General features: G+C 43.5%; 1 protein-coding gene and 1 pseudogene across 1 annotated transcript; both read right to left on the bottom strand.

Annotated features, from left to right (window-relative positions):
• Positions 1-524: 524 nt before the first annotated feature.
• On the bottom strand, positions 525-1122 carry LOC121482370 (annotated as a pseudogene).
• Positions 1123-10326: 9204 nt separating this feature from the next.
• On the bottom strand, positions 10327-19381 carry ITIH6 (inter-alpha-trypsin inhibitor heavy chain family member 6). The gene is given in 7 exon segments (XM_041740412.1): positions 10327-12277; positions 12280-12501; positions 12503-12856; positions 12859-13728; positions 13730-14004; positions 14865-15024; positions 19358-19381. Coding segments are annotated over 7 exon segments (2271 nt in total). The 3' UTR covers positions 10327-11911.
• Between the last annotated feature and the right edge of the window lie 839 nt (positions 19382-20220).

Raw genomic sequence — 20220 nt, 5'->3', positions numbered from 1 at the left:
ACCTAGTTTATGACGACTTGAAACAAAACAAATGCCCATTAGGAAAAAGAAAAGCTGTATTTTATCTAACATACTTTCAGTCAATAGTCCAGGAACATTTTCCTCCCAATACGATACTCCCTCTCTATAAGGCTGTTCCTGGGAGCCAGACACTTTAGGTTAATAAGGGAGTTAAGACTAATTGCTTGCAGTTTAATAGACAATAACTTTTTGCGTCCCTCTTAATGTGCTAATAGTTGTGTCTAAAACAATATGCAATTCTTAGAAAGGTACCATTTCTGGGTTTTTTATTATCTGTAACCTTTGGAAACTAATCACATGAAACTACAAAATTAGCAGATGTCTTGAAATCTGTATATAAAACATAAATTACCTCTAATTTCAAACTCTTATTAGTGTACAACTCAATCTTTAAAAAACAAAACAAAACAAAACAAAAGGCGGCTCCAAAGATAGTCTTATACCATTCTTTTAAAAAGGAAACTGTTCCTTTTAACTTTACACCCACCCCACACCCCAATTTCAAAACACATCATTTAATTGTCTTGGTCATGGACATTTCCAAGATGAGATTTTGTATTTTGCTCCCATAGCTTCTGGTTATCAGAAAAACCATGCTTTCCTTTATTGAAGGAGTTTGGTCCTGCTGATGTTGGTGTATCCCTTCCAATATTCTTCATCCGCATCTTTGCTTCCGGAGGCATTTCCTCTGGTTCACTATCTTCATCTTCGTTAAAAGCTGCTGCTACTGAAAGGGTTTTTGGAGCAAGCGTTGGAACAGTTTCTTTAGGCTTACTTGATCCAAGTTTGATGGATATGGCTGAGGCTTTCTTTGTCGTCTGACTACCTATGGCAAATCCAAACTTGGAGATATTTGTAGGCTTTGTTGGGAGGTCTGCAGCTTCTTCTTCAGCTGATCGCTTCTCAGCGCTGCGACTGGAACTCTCCCCTCCATTACTGGAAGAAAGTCTGTACTGAAGTTTTCACAGGTTTTTCTGCTTCTTCTTCAGGTCCTCCCGCGGCTCCAGCTCACTGCGGTTTCTCGGGCTTCTCCTCTCCCGCCTTCCCGTCCGCCATTTTCCCCGCCGCGGCCTCCTCTGCAGCCATGCCAAGCTATAGCGCCCTTCTTTATCTCTTATTACAGGCTTGGATTTAAAATCTAGTTTTTCTGATGTAAGTATTGCTACTCCGGCTTTCTTTTGATGTCCATTTGCATGATAAATGTTCTCCATCCCCTTACTTTCAATCTGAAGGTGTCTTTAAGTCTAAAAATGAGTCCCTTGCAGGCAGCATATAGATGGGTCTTGTTGTTGTTGTTGTTGTTGTTGTTGTTGTTGTTGCTGTTGTTGTTGTTGTTGTTGTTGTTTTTAATACGTTCTGGCATCCTATGTCTTTTGATTGGAGCATTTTGCCCATTTGCATTCAGAGTGGTTATTCATAAATATGTATTTAGTGCCATTATATTGCTTGTTTGGTCATTATTTATAGATTTCCTCTGTTCCTTTCTTGTCTTTGTCACTTTTGGTCTTCCCTTCCCAATCAAAGAGCGCCGTTTAATATTTCTTGTAGGGCTGCTGTAGTGGTCACAACCTCCTTTAGTTTTTGTTTGTCTGGGAAACTCTTTACCTCCCCTTCTACTCTGAATGATAGCCTTGCTGAATAGAGAATTCTTGGCTGCAGACTTTTCCCATTCATCACATTGAGCATATCATGCCACTCACTCCCTTCTGGCCTGCCAAGATTCTGTGGAGAGATCTACTGCTAGCTGTATGGATCTTCCCTGGTGAGTTATGGATTTCTTTTGTCTTGCTGCCTTTCGGATTTTTTTCTTTATCACCATATTTTGCAAACTGTTCTGCAATATTGTCTTGGTGTTGGCCTGCTTTTGTTGATTTTGTTACGAGTTCTCTGTGCCTCCTGGAACTAGATGTCTGTTTCATTCCCCAGACTAGGAAATTTTTCAGCTATTATTTTCCTCAAATAAACCTTCTGCCCCCTTTTCTCTGTTCTTCTTCTTCTGGGACTTTTATGAAATGAATGTTATTACGCTTGATGGACTCACTGGGTTCCCTCAGTCTACTCTTGTGGTCCAAAATTTTTCTTTCTCTCTTTTGTTCAGCTCTATTATTTTCCATAATTCCCATCTTTGATATCACTTATTCATTCCTCTGCCTCTTCCATCCTTGTGGTCATTACACCCAGTCGGTTTTGAATCTTAGTTACTGCATTTTTCATTTTGGTCTGATTGGTGTTTAGCTCCTGTACGTCTGCAGTAAGGGTCTCCCTGATGTCTTCCAAGCTTTTCTCAAGCCCAGTTAGTATCCTTATGATTGTTGCTTTAAATATTGGATCAGGTATATTCTGTATATCTGTTTCGATTAGATCCCTGGCCATGATCTTTTCTTGTTCTCTTTTGGGATGAATTCCTCCATCCTGGCATTTTGTCTAGGTCTCTGGCTTCTTCTGTGTTAGAAAAGCCTGTTCGGCAGCCTGAGTGGCTCAGCGGTTTAGCGCCACTTTTGGCCCAGGGCATGATCCTGGAGACCCAGGATCAAGTCCCACATGGCTACATGGAGCCTGCTTCTCCCTCTGCCTGTGTCTCTGCCTCTCTGTGTGTGTCTCTCTGTCTCTCATGAATAAATAAATAAAATCTTGTTAAAAAAAAGAGAGAGAGAAAAGCCTGTTATGTTTCCTGCTCCTGCAAGTAATGGTTTTATGAAGAAGAGTTTGTATAATGTCCAGGGCCCGGTGCTTCAGGAAGTGTCTCTGGTGTGTGCTATGTGCCCTCTGGTGCTGCGTTTTGTCTGTTCTATCCCCCAGGCCAGTCATCTGCAGAGGTTCTCCTTGCTTATAGTGGGGAGTGTTTGGACCTTGGCCAGAATGTGGCCAGTTTTAACTAGTTGTGCTCCAGTCTGCTTGTTAAAAGGGACCTGGCACTCTTTCCACTAGAACTGAAGCTTTGTGGAACTCTATGGTCAGTAGACATCCTGTGTGCAGGGGTTTCTGCTGGTCTTCTGGGGAAGTGGCCCACTATTCCCATCCTGAAGCACACTTGCCCAAGAGCAGCATTAATACCAGCAGAGCACAGGGAGACAGGACTTGGTATAAGCAGGTAAGGCAGCCAGTGTTGGCACTGTGGTGTTTACTGAAGTTAGTTTATGCTGAGGGGCAGGGCAGAGAAATGGCACCAGACAGCTTCTTTGTCCACAGGGACAGGTGTCCACGAGTCCGTTTTTACTGTTCTCAGGGAAGCACTTTCGACGGAGCAAATGATCTCCACTCAAGCACCAGGATTTTTTTCAGATCGCTGTTTTCACACTGTCTGTCTCTGGGTTGCTTGTTTGCCTGGAGCAGTGCAGTGCACCTTGGGCTCTATCTCAGCCACCCCTGCCAATTTTTAAAATTCCAAACGTCAGGGACCTGGTGTGGCGGGGGCCTGTGCTGGTCCTTGGGACAGGGTATCACAGTGCTGGGAACGATGCAGGTGTGACTCAGAAGGGCAGCCATGCCAGAACACAGGGGCATGGGTTTGGAGCAAAGCAGGCTAAACAGCCAGTGTCCGGGTTTGCCGCCCTCAGCAGATATGTCTGCACCTATGCTGAGGGGCAAGGGAGGGAAGTGGCGCCTGCCAGTTCTTTTGTCCCCAGAGAGACAATGCCACCTCTCACAGACGCACTCCAGAAAGTATGAACGGTCTCTCCCCATGCACCTGGGATGGTCCTCAGATCCCGCAGTCTTTCCCGCGTTGCTGGCCTGTTTTGTCTCTAGGAGTAAGGGCAATGTCTTCAGGCCTCTATCCCAGCAAAGCCCAGGGACCTCTAAAACTCCAATGTTTGTGTCCTGCTGGTTGCAATTACTCACAAAAATCAGCCTCGCTCGTTTTCTAAGCCAATGGCTTCGGAGCAGTCTTCTCCTCACATGTATCCCTGTGCATTCCACTCCCTCTTGCCTTTCCCTGCAACCAGGGCACCCTCCTCCCCTCTGCAGCTCCCATGATCCCTTTCTCCCCCAAACCACATCTCGGTACTTCCTACTTTCCTCATTGTGGCCTCTTCTCTCCCTCTAGTGGTGCAGTTTGTTCTATTAGTCCTCAGGTTGATTTCTTGGGTATTCAGAATGATTTGATAGTTACCTGTGTTCCAAGGATGCTGCCATCTTAGCACTCCCATCAATGTCTTATAGTTTACAGGGAACAGGTTTTTTAGCTCTTTGGTTAGGTTTATTCCTAGATATCTTATGTTTTTTTTTTTTTCTGTAAGTGTGAATGGGATCCATACCTTCGTTTCTCTTTCTGCTGCTTCATTATTGGCATATAGAAGTGCAACAGAGTTCTGTATGTTGATTCTGTAGCCTGTGACTTTGTGGAATTCGTGCATCAGTTCTAGCAATTTTTTGATGGTGTCTTTCAGGTTTTCTATATTGAGTATCATGTCATCTGCAAATAGTGAAAGTTTTACTTCCTCCCTGCTGATTTGCTTACTTTTTATTTCTTTTTGTTGTCTGATTGCTGTGGCTAGGGCTTCCAAAACTCTGTTAAGAATCAGTGGTGAGAGTGGACATCCCTGTCTTGTTCCTGACATAGAGGAAGAGCTCTCAGTTTTTGCCCAATTGAGGATGACAGTGGCTGCGGGTTTTTCGTATTTGGCCTTCATTATGTTATGTTCCCTCTACCCTAGTTTGTTGAGGGTTTTTATAATGAATGGATGCCCTACTTTGTCAAATGCTTTTTCTGCCTCTGTTGAGAGGATCATATGGCTCTTTTCTTTTATTAATGTGATGTATCACATTGATTGATTTGCAAATATCAAAGTATACTGACGGCCTAAGAATAAGTCCCAGTTGATCGTGGAGAAAGATTCTTTTAATGTATTGTTGGATTAGGTTTGCTAGTATTTTCTTAAGAATTTGTTGCATCCGTGTATCCGTGTTCATCAGGGATATTGGCCTGTAGTTCTCTCTCTCTCTCTCTCTCTCTCTCTCTCTCTCTCTCTCTCTCTCTTTTGCTGGAGTCTTTGGTTTTGATATCAGGGTAGTGCTGGTTTCATACAATGTAGTTGGAAGTTTTCCTTCCTTTTATATTTTTTTGGAATCATTTGAGAAAACTAGGTATTAGGTCTTCTATAAATGTTTGGTAGAATTCCCCTGTGAAGCTGTGTGGCCCTGGACTGTTGTTTGTTGGGAGATTTTTTATTACTGCTTCAATTTCTTTGCTGGTAATCAGTATGTTCAAGTTTTCTGTTCCTTCCTGTTTCATTTTTGGCAGATTATATGTTTCTAGGAATTTATCCATTTTTTTTCCAGGTCGTTGGCATATTGTTTTCCATTATATTCTCTTGTAATTTTCCATATTTCTATGGTGTTGGTTGTCATCGCTCCTCTCTCATTTGTGATCTTATTTATTTGGGTCCTTTCTCATTTCTGTTTTATAAGTCTAGATAGTGGTTTATCAATTTTATTCTTTTTTTTTTTTCAAAGAACCAGCTTCTGGTTTCATTGACCTGTTCTGTTGTATTGTTTTTGGTTTTTTTAGTTTCCATATCATTTATTTCTGCTCTAACCTTTATTCTTTCCTTCCTGCTGATTTTAGGTTTTGTTTGCGGTTCTTTCTCTAGCTCCTTGAGGTGTAAGGTTGGGTTGTTTATTTGAGATTCTTTGTGCCTCTTAAGGTAGAACTATATTGCTATATACTTCCCTCTTAGGCCCACTTTTGCTGCATCCCAATGGTTTTGCATCGTTTATGTTTTCATTTTCATTTGTTTCCATGTATTTTTAAATTTTCTTCTTTGATTTCCTGGTTGACCCATTTGCTCATTAGTAGCATTTGTTTAACCTCTAGGTATTTGTGGTCTCTCCAATTTTTTTCTTCTGGTTGACTTCAAGTTTCGTATTGTCCTGGTCAGAAAAGATGCATGGCATGATCTCATTCTCCTTTGTATTTGTTGAGCCATGATTTGTGACCTAGAATGTGATCTATTCCAGAGAATGTTGCACGCGCACTTGAAAAGAATGTGTATTCTGTCATTTTAGGATGGAATGTTCTGAATACATCTGTAAAGTCCATCTGGTCCACTGTGTCATTCAAAGCCATTGTTTCCTCGTTGATTCTCTGCTTAGGCGATCCGTCCATTGCTATAAGTGGGGTGTTAAAGTCCCCTACCTACTCTTACTGTACTATTATCAATGAGTTCCTTTATGTTTGTTATTAATTGTTTTATATATTTGGGCTCTTATGTTGTGTCCATAAGTATTTACAATTGTTAGATCTTCTTGCTGCATTGTTCCCTTTATAATGAATCGTGTCATTCTTCATCTATTGTTACAGTCTTTGATGTAAAGTCTAGTTTGCCTGATATAAGAATTGCTATTCTGGCTTTCTTTTGACATCCTTTCGTGTGATAAATATTTCTCCATCCCCTCACATTCAATCTTCAGGTGTCTTTAGGTCTGAGATGAGACTCTTGTGGGAAGCATATAGACGAAACTTGTTGTTGTTTTCATCCATTCTGTCATCTTATGTCTTTTAACTGGAGCATTTAAGCCACTTACATTCAGAATAATTATTGATAGGTATGGACTTATTGCCATTTTATCACGTCTTTTGTCATCTCTGGAGGTTTTCTCTGATCCCTTCTTCTCATTATCACTGTTGGTCTCTCCTTTGCAAAGAGTCCCCTTTAATATCTCATCCAGGGCTGTTTTAGTTGCCACAAACTCCTTCAGTTTTTGTTTTCTGGGCACCTCTATATCTTTCCTTCTATTCTGAAGGATACCCTTGCAAGATAGAGAATTCTTGGCTGCAGATTTTTCCATCCAGCACTTTGAACATATTATGCCACTGTCTTCTGGTTTGCCAAGTTTCTGTTGAAAAATCTGCAGCTAGCCTTATGTGTCTTCCCTTGTAAATTCTTTTGTCTTGCTGCTTTTAAGATTTTTCTTTATCACTATATTTAGCAAATGTAATCACAATATGTCTTGGTGTTGGCCTGCTTTTATTGATTTTGGTGGGAGTTCTCTGTGCCTCCTGGTCCTGGATGTCTGTTTCCATCCCCAGATTAGGGAAGTTTTTAGCTATTATCTTCTCAAATAAACCTTCTGCCCCCTTTTCTCTCGCTTCCTCTTCTGGGACTCCTATGGTACAAATTTTATTATGTTGGATGGAGTCACTGAGTTCCCAAAGCCTTTTCTCATGATCCATAATTTGTCCTTCTGTCTTTTCTTCAGCTTCATTATTTTCCATTATCTTATCTACTATATAATTTATTCATTCTTCTTCTTCTTCCATCCTTACGGTCATTACTTGCAGGCAGTTTTGGATCTCAGTTGTTGCCATATTCATTTCTGTCTGATTGCCTCTTAACTCTCTTATCTCTGTGGTAAGGGTCTCCCTGAAGTCTTCCACTCTTTCTCAAGCCCAGCGAGTATTCTTATGATTGTTGCTTTAAATTCTCCATCACCCATGTTACTTATATCTCTTCTGCTTAGATCTCTGGCCATGACCTTATCTTGTTCTTTCATTGAGGATGAATTCCTCCATCTGGCATTTTGTCTAAGTCTCTGCCTTCGTCTCTGTGTTAGAATAGCCAGGTATGTTTCCTGCTCCTGAGAGCAATGGCTTTATGAAGAAGAGGTCATGTAGTGTCCACGGCCTGGCACTACTTCAGGCATCGTCTCTGGTGTGTGTCGCCTGCACTCTGCTGGAGTGCTTTGGCTGCTCTGTCCTTCAGAGTGGTTGTCTGCAGAGGCACTCTTAACCTGCAGTGGGCAGTGTTTAGTCCTTTGCTAGAATGTGGTGAGTTTTAGGTAGGTGTGCTTTAGTCTGCTTGTTAAATGAGACCTGATACTTCCTGCACTGGAACCAAAGCACTGAAGAACTTTAGTGGAGATGTGGTGTGGGCAGGAGTTTCTCCTGGTCTCCTGGGAAGGGGCCCTCTGCACTGGGACTGGAACAAGATTGACTGAGAAGGCCAGCCCCTCGGGACGCCTGAGTGGCTCAGTGGTTGAGCGCTTCCCTTCGGCCCAGGGCGTGATCCTGGAGTCCCAGGATCGAGTCCCACATCAGGCTCCCTGCATGGAGCCTGCTTCTCCCTCTGCCTGTGTCTCTGCCTCTCTCTGTGTCTCTCATGAATAAATAAATAAAATCTTTAAAAAGAGAGAGAGAGACAGAGACAGAGACAGAGAGACAGAGAGAGAAGAGCAGGCCCTCCAGAGTGCAGGGATGTGGGGCTTGGTGTAAGAAGGTTAGGCAGCTAGTGTGAGCACGCTGTGTTGCTTCCTACAGGTGGCTCTGTGTTTATGCTGCAGGTCAGGGGAGGGATATAGCACCAGCCAGCTTCTTTGTTCCCAGAGCAGCATCTCCACGAATATTGGCTCTCAGGGACACAGTACGAGAAGAACAGATAAACTCTTCCACTGTGTGTGCCAGGGGTTTTTCATTTTTTTTAATGAATTTATTTTTTATTGGTGTTCAATTTGTCAACATACAGAATAACATCCAGTGCTCATCCTGTCAAGTGCTCACCTCAGTGCCCGCCACCCAGTCACCCCCACCCCCCACCCACCTCCCCTTCCACCCACCCCTAGTTCGTTTCCCAGAGTTAGGAGTCTTTCATGTTCTGTCTCCCTTTCTGATATTTCCCACTTATTTTTTTCTCCTTTCCCCTTTATTCCCTTTCACTATTTTTTATATTCCTCAAATGAATGAGACCATATAATGTTTGTCCTTCTCCGATTGGCTTATTATTTCACTCAGCATAATACCCTCCAGTTCCATCCGCGTCGAAGCAAATGGTGGGTATTTGTTGTTTCTAATGGCTGAGTAATATTCCATTGTAGGGGTTTTTCAGATCACTGTTTCCACGCTGTCTGCCTTCGGGTCATTTGCTTACCTTCTCTCCAGGAGCAGCCTAGTGCCCTCCAAGTCTATTCCAGCCAAGCCCACTGACCTTTAAAACTCCAGCCTTTAAGCCCCCTTGGTTGGAAGAACTCATGAAATTCAGCCCCTCTCGTTTTCCAAGCCAATGGCTTTGGGGGAGCATCCTCTGTGTGCATTCCCCTGTGTGCCCCCCCTCCCTTCTCTGTAACCACAGCTTCTTCCCCTTTGCAGCCCCCAGGATCCATTTCTCTGCTAATCCATGTCTCCCCACATCCTATCTTTTTCAATGTGACCTCTTTTCTCCCTCTAGTTGTGGAGGTTGTTCTGTCAGTCTTCAGGTCTATTTCTGGGCTATTTAGGATGATTTGATAATTATCTAGTTGTGTTCATGTGACAAGGTGAGCATAGCATCCCCCTACTCCACTGCCATCTTTGTATTCTCCTGCGCATAACTTTTTAGTTTTGAACCACTCTCTGTGTTCCTGTGCCTGATTCACTCTCCCTATCTCTTAATTTGTGTCCTTGGTATGTTTGTATGTTTCTGTTTCTATCCCCAGGTTTATCTTTATTCTGTGTCTTTGCATCCCTGCCTCTCTGGATAGATTTCCTTGTCACCGTGTCTCTGCCCATTTGTTGACGTTCTTTGTGTCTGTTTCAATTTGTCTAGGTTTCTTTGTTCCTATCTTGGTCCTCCCAGACATGCTCCTGTGTTTCTGTTCCCATTTCTAGCCTGTATCCATATGGTTGTCTTTGTGGCTTCTCATCCCTGTGTCTAGGGATCCTATTCTAGGATCTCTCTGTCTCTTTGTCTCTCTGTCTCTGTCTCTCTCTCTCTCTCTCTCTCTCTCTTCCTGTGTCCCTGTGTCATAGGGTCTCCATTATACTTTGGTCTCCAGCTTGCCTTTCTTTATGTCTCTCTGTTACCTAGCCTAACTCCTACGTCTTAGCTGGTGTTTGTCACAGCTTGGGTGTCTGCATCCCCACGTTTTTGCCACTGGATCTCTGAATATATAAGGTTGTGCTCCAGTTTTGCTCCTTGTGTGCTCCTCTGCATGTGCTCATGTCCTTGCGTCTCTGTTACCAAGTCTTGGTCTGTGCAACATCTCTGTTTCTATGCTTTTATAGATCTGTTGTCCTGTGTCTCTATTTTCTCCTCTCATCCCCTATCCCATATCTGTAAGTCATCATGTCAGCATGTCTCTGTGCCTCTACTTCTTAGTCCTTGGTGTCTTGGACTAAGGTGTTTACCTATGTCTTCCTGGTTACCTCTGTGTCCCTGTGTCATGTCTCTATATGTGTCACTGTGTATCTTGACTCCTCTGCTTCTATGTCTGGGTCTTCAGGCATCTTGCTCTCTCTCTCTCTCTCTCTCTCTCTCTCAGATTTTTTTCAGTAGTTTAATCAAAATTTTATTTTTTTCCTTTTTGAATTTTTATTTAAATTTTAGTTAACAAGCAGAGCAATATTGGTTTCAAGAGCAGAATTCAGTGATTCATCCCTTACACACAACGTCCAGTAGTTTTTTAAGTAATTTCTATACCCCAGCGTGAGGCTCGAACTCACTACCCCGAGATCAAGAGCCACATGCTCTACAGACTGAAGCAGCCAGGAGCCCCAGAAAAAAATAATAAAGTGACCAAGGGAATTATAGACATATAATGAAGTCTGGGGCAGTTGTGGGGAGGGTGGGAAGGCCATCTGAGCTGAGATCTAATGTGTGGTTTGAGTGGCAATGGAAGAGATGAGGATGCTAGACAAGTGACAGGGCAGGGCAGAGTGATCATCAAACAGAAGGAACAGCTTGAGAGAGGTCCTTGAGTGGAGATGAGGGTGAGACAGGGCCCATTGGATGAACAGAGAGGAGGCCAGTGGGGCTAGAGTTCAGAGAGTGAGTGGGAGAAAGTGAAGTCAGAGAGGTATGGGGTAGAGGGTAGATCATGCAGGGCCTTGTGGGCTATCAAGAGAACTTTGGATCTCATTCTAGGTGTGACAGGAAACCCTTGAGGGGAGTTAAGTATGAAAGGGACACGAAGTAATCTTTGTTTCTAAATGACCCCTTTGCTGCTGGAGGAAAATGGCAAAGAAAATCTCCCAAGAGAGGAAGCAGGGAAACCAGTTTTCTAGGGTAAACACAATGGCAGTCTGCCCTAAGATACTAATAGTTGGGGTGATGAGAAGTGGGTGCATTTGGGAAATATGTCAGAGGTAACATTGCCAAGAATTGAAGATGGATGAAGATATTGGTGGGTGGTGAGGGAGAGGGGCATGTGAAGGATCTCGTGCCCAAATTTATATCCCTGTGATTTACTGCCACCATCAACTGGCTCTAATACTGCCCTATGAGGTCACCCAGGAAATGTTGCTCTTCTTAGGAAGACAGAACAATGGAGGGGTGGAGTACATTCAGTCTGGGACCAAATCATGTAGGTCCGAATCTCTTACTAGTTGTGTGACATGGAATAAGTTACTTCACTTCACTGTGCTTCAGCTTACCAATGAGTAAAATGCAGTTATTAACAGGGTGTGTGTGTGTGTGTGTGTGTGTGTGTGTGTGTGTAGTAAATGAGGGACTTACAAGTACAATATGTAGAGCAGTACCTTCACATTGGAAGGACTAGAAAATGTTAAGTTAGTGCGTCACAGTCTTTGGGAAATTTAAAGATAATTATCTTTTCCAGTGTTTATACCCCTCTCCTTAAACAGGGCTGTTTACAGAGCACAAAAGAACTAAGCAGACTTGCCTTGCCCAGTGATGCTTCCATTTATAACCCTGTATCCCTACCCTGCTTGAGACGCATGAGCAATTCTCTTGTCCAACAAAGCAAATGTCAAAACCACAGCTTGACCAGTTTGTTTCTGTTTAGCCTTCCCAGTCTTAACATCCCTCCTCCCTCAAAGCCTCTAATTCTGTGCTTATGTACTGAGGCCCAGAGAGGTTAAATAGCTGATTTGAAGTCTCAAAGCAAGCAAGCAGGCAACTGGGTTATCACTAGAATCTGCAGAATGCCTTGTATGCTACCAGTTCCCAGAGCTCCCCATTCATACCTCCCCCGCCCCCCGCCGCCATGGCTTGACCTCTTGCCCATGGCACTCACCATCTTCATCAAGAGGGAGAAAGGTATAGAAAGCTGGTGGGTTCAAGGACTCCATGAACACGGACTCCACCACTGACTCATGCGGCAGCTCTAGCTCCTCAGGGAGATGGAGCAGGCTCTCTACATCAGGGAGGGTGCTAGAAGGCAGCAAGACTGGCAGGTTTGGGCAGCTGCCTTCCAGCAGAAGACCAGAGCTGCTGGGTAGGATCACTGTTGGGTCTTCTGACACAGATGGTCCCAGAATTTGTGTGGTGCTTTGGGGCCCCAGAAGCAGGTCATGCTGATGCCAGAGGTTCCTTGGGGCAGCAGAGAGGGCAGGGTGAGGTCAAAGGGAATAGAGAGGTGTTCTCCAGGGACAGAAGTGATCATGGTACTGCTGGGACTTGTGGGACTTGAGGTTGTGCTCGTGGATGTGCTTGGATCCTGAAGAGGTGGGGACGCAGGTCTGGCAGGTTTTTGGGGTTATGGGGTTTTGGGTTTATTGGGGAGTGGGGTCCTAGGTTTAGGAAATGATAAGCTTGGGTAATTTGGGGGGAGGTGGGCTACTAGGTTTAAGAGGTGATGGGATTTTGGAGGTCTTACATGAGAGAACCCTGGGTTTAGGGTGTGACAGATTGTTTGGGGTCTGGTGAGCAGGAACCTTTGGTCAGGTGTGTTATAGGCATTTGGGGATCTGAATTGTGGAGGCACCAGGCTTGGGCTGTGGCAGCCTTTTGGGTGGCTGTGATATGAGTACCCCAGGTTGGGGGTGTGATAGAGCATCCAGTTTGGGTTGTGATGGAGCACGAGGTTCGGAGTGCAGTGGAATAACAGGTTTGATAGTGCCAGCTTTGGCCTGGGATAAGGTGCCAGGATTCAGAGGTGGGACTTGTGTCTTGGAATTCATGGGGATAGGGTACCAAGATACTGGTGTGATGGTACGCTGGGCTTCAGAAGCAAGAAGGGACCAGCATTTGAGGGCACAAAGGTAGCAGTTGTTGTTCTGAGACTTGGTTGAACCAAAGTGCCAGGATCGTGTTGTGCTGGATGTTTGGGCTTTGGGTGTGCTGGGGTGGATAGGGTACTAGTGCTCTGGCCCAGTGGCTCCAACTCCTTGGAACTGGGCATAATGTTTGTAGAGGCAGGAGTAGTTGAGGATAACTAGAACCTTGGTTTCACAAGCCTTGATTTGGGAGAGACCCTGGATACCAGGGCTGACTGGGTTGTGCCTGTCCTTAGGCCATGCCTGCTGGTGGATGAGGGCATGATGGTGCCTGGTCCAGCTGCAGTGGAAGTCTGTATCCTGGCCTTCCCACTTGCATCCTTGAGCTGCACGACCAGTAAAGTCAGAGATGTGACAAAGTTCACATATTCAAGGGACAGGTTGGGGACTTTGGCTGCCAGCAGGTGGCAAGTGGTGGTGTCACGGGCCTGGAAGCATGCCTCCAGCAACTCTCCAATGGTGAGGTAGGCCCAGAGGTAGGCAGCAGGTGAGTGGGCTACGTTGTAGGCTGGCTCCCCTGGGACACCAAAGTTCTTCTGGCTGCTGTTGGCGGCTGCCTCGCTGTAGCAGGCCACAAGAAGCTGACCCTGGATGCCCAGTTCCTGCTTGCTTGTCTACACCTGTCCTGCAACCACCAGCTCTGAGCCGCCAAAGTAATTGGGGGAAAAGGCCCAAGGGGAGGCCCCTACCAAGCCACCCAGGTAGTCCAGATGCATGTCTGCCAGCAGAGGCATGGAGATCTCCTCGGAGAGGTCCTCCACCAGCTGTAGGGCTGTGTCAAGTGTCCTCGTGCATGCGCCGGGCTGCTCCCCATTTCTCCAGGGATAGGTGACATTGCAGTGGGAAGTCAGCCTCATCCCCAAAGGCCAAAGTGAAAAAGGACACCCTGTTGCCCAGCGCCTGTCAGATGTTGGAGAGGATCACACTGGGCGTCATCACACTGGCTGTGGGCTCCACATCTGTCAGGAAGGTGATGAGAGGGGTCCTCCCCACATTGGGTCCCCGTGCAGTCTCCTGGTTGCTATGGTTTAGCAGAACTGCTTCGATGTTGGTCCCTAAGTGGGAAGCAGACTGTGAGACCATCTTTTCTGGTTATTTCTGGTTATTTTTCCCATTGCAGACACACTGGGCACCTCACCAACCTCTCTGGCTCAGGAATTTCTCATCATCCTTGCTCAGACTTTTTCTGCTGCTTATCCTTCCCAGCTCCCCCACCCCAACACAGGCTCCCTGAGATCTGACAGTGGGGCCCACATGTTCTTGGCTTTTATCACGCCCTGTCCCAGACTACGATTTGCCTGTTTCCTGGGGGGATATCTAATCCTCTAGTCAGACAGGCAGCTCCCCGAGGATAGCAACCTCACCTCCATGCTACAGGGGAAAAAAATGGATGAGTTGACGGGAGGTGTTTGATTGGGGAGACTTCGGTACTTTTCTGAGAGATGATTTTGCTCAAAAGCTTGACCAAATGCTTGGAAATAAGTATGTAGATTATTGATTTTAAACAGTTTTGGAAAATTCTCCTGAGTATGTGCTTTAAAGAGAAACTCAGAGCCAAGGAAGAATGTACCCTAAAATACATAGAACTATGTTCTTTCTACTAGGAAAAAGAACACAGAAGATGAAGGGACATATTTGTAGAAACCATAATAGTGATATTTCAGGTATTGTGAGAGGTGAAGTGGATGGGGAATGAAGGGAGCATTTTGAGAATTCCCCACATCTGGTGTGCCTGGCTGGCTCAGATGGTAGAGCATGTGACTCTTAATTTCAGGGTCATGAGTTTGAGCCCCACATTGGGTGTGGGGCCTCCTTAAAATAGAAAAAAATAAAGTTAAAAACTAAATAAAAAATAAAAAGGAACTCCTCACATTACCACAGCCCATCCATTTGAGTGGCCAGGTCTAACACTTACAACCATCAGCTTCCATGTGGCCAGGTAGTCCTTGGTGCTGTGGATAATTCTGGATAGTAGTCTGGGTGGAGCCTCCAGCTTTCTAGACACTAACCGAATCAGAAAAGGTGATGATGTTGAAGTAGTCAGCCTGCAGGTCACCAAGGATCACATTCATGGCCTTGTTAGTTTGTGGGATGTGGATGAAGTGAAGGGGGTGGACCAAGGCCTGAAGTTTTGCTCAAGACTGGAAGGTTGGGGGATCCCTAGGTGGTTCAGCGGTTTAGCGCCCGCCTTAGGCCCAGGGCAGGATCCTGGAGTCCCAGGATCAAGTCCCACATCGGGCTCCTTGCATGGAGCCTGCTTCTCCCTCTGCCTGTGTCTCTGCCCTCTCTCTCTCTCTCTCTCTCTCTCTGGGTTTCTCATGAATAAATAAATAAAATCTTAAAAAAAAAAAAAAGACTGAAAGGTTACCTCTATGTGAGGTACTAAGGCCTAAGTGTCGTATGGCTCTAAGGCTCTGACTCCAACACTCTGTAAATCTAGAATTCTCAGGTAGACATGCTAGAGGCCCTATGGCTCTAAGCCTAGAATTGCACTGTCCAATGGTAACTGCTTAGCCACACGTAGCTATTTCAATGTAAGTTAAAGGAAAACGTTAAAGTCTGTTTCTTTACTTGCAGTAGCCACATTTCAAGTGTCCCATAACCATGTGACAGTTATTGCAGAGCAGTGGCTACCAAATTGGACACCTCAGAACATTTCCATCGTCAAGGTAGTTCTGAGATTCTTCCCCTGTTTCAACTGACAGTGAAGCACTGTGAACTCTTTGGAAGACAAATGGCAAGGAAATAAATAGTGTTGTACCCAAGATTGCGAATCCGAGAAACCACGGGGAAGCCGACACCCATGCAAACACACGAGGATTTATTCACAAGCTCGGGTTTGTGTCCAAGTATACACCACACTGCGGAACAGGGACTTGGACCCCGAGCTCAGTCACTCATCAGGAAATGCATCTTTATGGATTTGGAAAGAACTGAGAGACATTATCACCAATGGTCCTATTATGATGTGAAGGATTCTTCCCCTGTTTCAACTGACACTGAAGCACTGTGAACTCTTTGGAAGACAAATGTCAAGGAAATAAATGTTAGGCATTGCTAATTTCAAATGCACTTGCAATATGGTGTCTATTATAATTCAAGAATTTTTATCTGAAAAAAAAAAGACAGTGGTGGACTAGAAGGTTCAAACTCTGTGCTTTCAGGGTGCTAGGATCCTGTGTGTTCCATGGTTCCTGGACCCCATGACCCAGGATTCAGTGATTCCGGGACCCTAAAGCTTAAGAGTTTTATGATTCTAGGTCTTTATAACTTCCTTCCTGTGAATTGGCATACTTTGGTTCTGTCCTAAGTAATCTGTTCTTCCACCTCACCTTCCATTTCTTCCAGGCTGACCTTCTCATCAGCCCCCAGAAAACCCAGATTCCGTGTGTTTTTTTTCTCCACAACTTTGCTCTTGTTGTGCCCTTTAGATAACAGACCTTCCCCCACCCCCTTCTCCTTTACATATTCATATCTTCACTGTTCCTTCAGTTGCTCCTTCTCTGGGCAGCACTTCTTTGATTACTTACTCTGACCCATGCCCCTGGCACCCAGATATTCCCTGTCCCAGATGGTTCGCTGGCTGTTGTATGTGGAATATTTTCGTTTTCCACACAGATATTGAGCCCTCTGAGAACAGGGCTTAGGATGCTTCTTCCTATTAGCTCCCTTCCTGATGACGATACCTAGCATAGGGCTAGGCACACAGCAGGTTCAGGGAATGGGGGATGTAGGTTCTCATATTAGGTACCACTTACAGGGCACTTGTTATGTTCCAGGCACTGTGCTAAATATTTAGATGCATCAGCTCATTTAATTGTCATAGCAACACAATGACAAAGGTACTAATATCATACCCATTTTATAAGTGACAACACTGAGGCTCAGAGAGGTGGAGTGACTTGCTCAACGTCACACATGATGTGTGTCACTGATGAGCCAGGGGCTCAAATCCATATTTTGGAGGTGTTAAACCTTATGCTTTCCAGTTTTTACGTTGCTATAGATTTCAGAGACAACAGGAAATACCACTTTGTGGCCCACCATTCTCTACGTCTTAAATGGATAGAAGATGCCTTGAATGCTTTTAAGTGGATCAGAGTCTTTCATGCCACAGGACGAGCTCAGGGTATAGATTAGGTCACACATTCTCAAATAGGGAGCTCAGGTCTTGCTCAAGATTGAAAGGTTATTTCTATACAAGGTACTAAGGCCTAAGGGTTGTATACTTTTAAGGATTTAACCATTCATTCGTTTTCATTCAGAGGACTGCAACATAGAACATGATGACCCTTCTTGAGAATCTCCTGTTAACCAGAGGCAGATTACATGTTTAGAAGTGTGTTGCTTAGTCTGTTGAGATTTTCCAGCTACCTCTCTGTTTTTGATTTCTAGTTTAATTCCACTTGGTCTGAGAGCATATATTTATTGTATGATTTCTATTCTTTTAAATTTGTTAAGTCATGTTTTATGGCCCACAATGCAGTCTATCCTGGCAAATATTCCACGTGAGCTTGAGATGGATGTGTACTGTGCTGTGGTTGGATGAAGTATTGTGTAGATGTCAATTAGATCCAAATGATTGATGGTGCTGTTCAGTTAAACTATGTCCTTACTGACTTTCTGCCTGCTGGATCTGTCCATTTATGACAGAAGGAGCTGAAGTCTCTAACTATAACAGTGGTTTTGTCTATTTCTCCTTGCAGTCCTATCACTTTTTGCCTCATGTATTTTGACATCCCTATTGCTAGGTGCATTACACATTAAGGATTGTTGCGTCTTCTTGGGGAGTCATTATGTAATTATAGTTATATAAGATTTTTTTTTCAGTTTGTAAGTAGTCATTGTTTATTAACTGGCCAAATTGCAGAAATAATGATGGTAGATACCTTAGTTTATCCTTCTAATAGGCCTGTTGATCTGGTTTTCCCTATTGCTGGCATCCACACCTTCTGCAAAATGGGTACTCTTTTTCTTCATTCCACTTCATGGAGAAGATCATTTGAAGGGCCACAGGAAGGTTTTTGCTTCTTTGAAACACTTTACAGTAGTATAGATCTTGTGAATCAGATAGATCTTCCATGCAGGTGATGCCATGTATACCAAGAGATCGAGCAGCATGTTATCTGTCAGGGAAATTTGCTTTTTGTTCCTTTATACAATGGTCTCTTTATCCCTGATAATTTACTTGCTGTAAAGTCTACTTTGTCTGAAATTAATATAGCTCCTCCAGGATTTTTAGGATTCGTGTTAGCATGGTATGTCTTTTGTTTCCATACCATTACTTTTAATCCATCTGTGTGTTTATGTTTAAAATGGGTTTTTGGTAGACAACACATAATAAGGTCTGATTTTGTTTGTTTGTTTTTGTTATGTTCTGTTTTGTTTGAATCAACACTGATAGTCTCTGTCTCTTGATTGGTGTATTTAGACCATTCACGGTTAACATGATTACTGTTAGATTAATATTTGCCATATTTTTAACTGTTTTCTATTTGCTGCCCTTGTTTTTCTTCTTCCTTCCTTCTGTCCATCCTCCTCCCTTCCTCCTTTCTTCCTTCCTTTTTTTCAGTCTACTACTCTTTCTCTGTCTTCTGTGGTTTTAACTGTTTGATATGATCTCATTTTCTCTTGTCTCTTAGCATATCCATTATGTTTTTAATTTTTTTCTTAATGTTTGCCCTAGAATGTGGAATATGCTTTTGCAACTAATCCAAGTCCACTTTCAAAAAACACTATACAGCTTCATGTGTGGTGCAAGTATCCTGTGATAGAATATTCCCAGTTCATCCCTCTTGTCTCTTCTATAACACTGCTGTCACTAATTTCACTTATCAATAAGCTGTATTCACTGAACACATTATTTCTATAATTATTTTGAGCAAACTGTTTTTGTTAGATCAATTAATTTTAAAAAGAAAAGAGTATTGTTTAACCTTAATTTATTCCTTTTTCTAACACTCTTTTTTTTTTTTCCTTCAGCGCGTTACATAGTTCACTTTCTTTTTGTTGCATGGTTTTTCAAGAGAAATCCAATATAATTCTTATTCTTGTTCCTATATAAGTAAAGTGATATTTTCTATGGGCTTTTTAAAGAACTTTGATTTTCTGCAGTTTGAATAGGATAGGCCTATGTGTAGACTTTTTTGGTACTAATCCTGCTATAGTGTTCTCTGAACTTCCTAGACCTGTGGTTCAGTGGCTGTCATTTATTTTGGAAAATTTGTATCCAGTATTCCTTCGATTATTTCTTCTGTTACTTTCTTTCTTCTCCTTCCTTTGGGAAGTTTCTATTAACATATCCTCAAGCTTATTGACTTGCTTTTTGTCCATGATCAGTCTCCTAATGAGCCCGCATCAAAGGCATTTTTCATTCCTGTTACAGCATTTTCTATTTCTAGCACTTACTTTTGGTTTTCTTAGGGTATCCATCTCTGCTTGCATTTCCCATCTGTTCTTGCATGTTGCCCACTTTTCACACTTAGGGCCCTTAGCATATTAGTCACAGCTGTTATGAATTCCAGGTCTAATAATTTCTCTACCATATCAGTCTGGTTCTGATGGTTGATTTATCTTTTCAGACCATGCTTTTTCATTTGGGCATGGCTTGTAAGTATTTGGTGAAAGCAGACATGATGTATCACATAAAAAGACCTTTAAGTGTGAGATTTTGTGTGATTTGAGATTACCTGGTGAGTAATTCAATCGTGCTTGCTAGTTACTACAGTTGCATGTGTCAGAGGCTAAAATTTCTTCTAGGGTCCTTGTTTTCGACTCCTCTCTTGTCTTGGGTTTCTCAGGATATTCTTTCCTGAAGAGCCTAGGCTTCCAGTACCCTCAGCTGTAATCTCCTGTTGTTATACAGGAATGCAGTGCATGTGGTGATACTGTGTGAGGGAAGGAGAAGCATTTCATAGTTCTATGCTTCGGTCTTGGTCTTTTAGGGCACCTATGCCCCTGAAACATGACCTCCACAAGTGCTCCTCAGCTTTTTCCTGACTCTAGATGAGATAGGAAGGCTAGACAGTTTGGAATTGGGTATTTCTTTCCCCTACACTTAAGACTACAAAAAGACAGCTCTTGATATTTCCCTTCCCCCAGTTTGGTTACACTCTGGTAAAATACAAGTTAGTAGCCTTAGGTCCTGTGGGCTCTATGGTTCAAAATTTCAAGGAACATAGACCATACTGCTCCAGGTCACTTGAACATTATAATTCTAGAATCCCAGAGTACTGTAGTTCAAAATACTGCTTCCAGAACTTTATAGATTC

This window comes from Vulpes lagopus, chromosome X, assembly GCF_018345385.1.
Source record: "Vulpes lagopus strain Blue_001 chromosome X, ASM1834538v1, whole genome shotgun sequence".
Classification (NCBI taxonomy): Eukaryota; Metazoa; Chordata; class Mammalia; order Carnivora; family Canidae; genus Vulpes; species Vulpes lagopus.
This window is presented reverse-complemented; position numbering and strand designations above follow the sequence as displayed.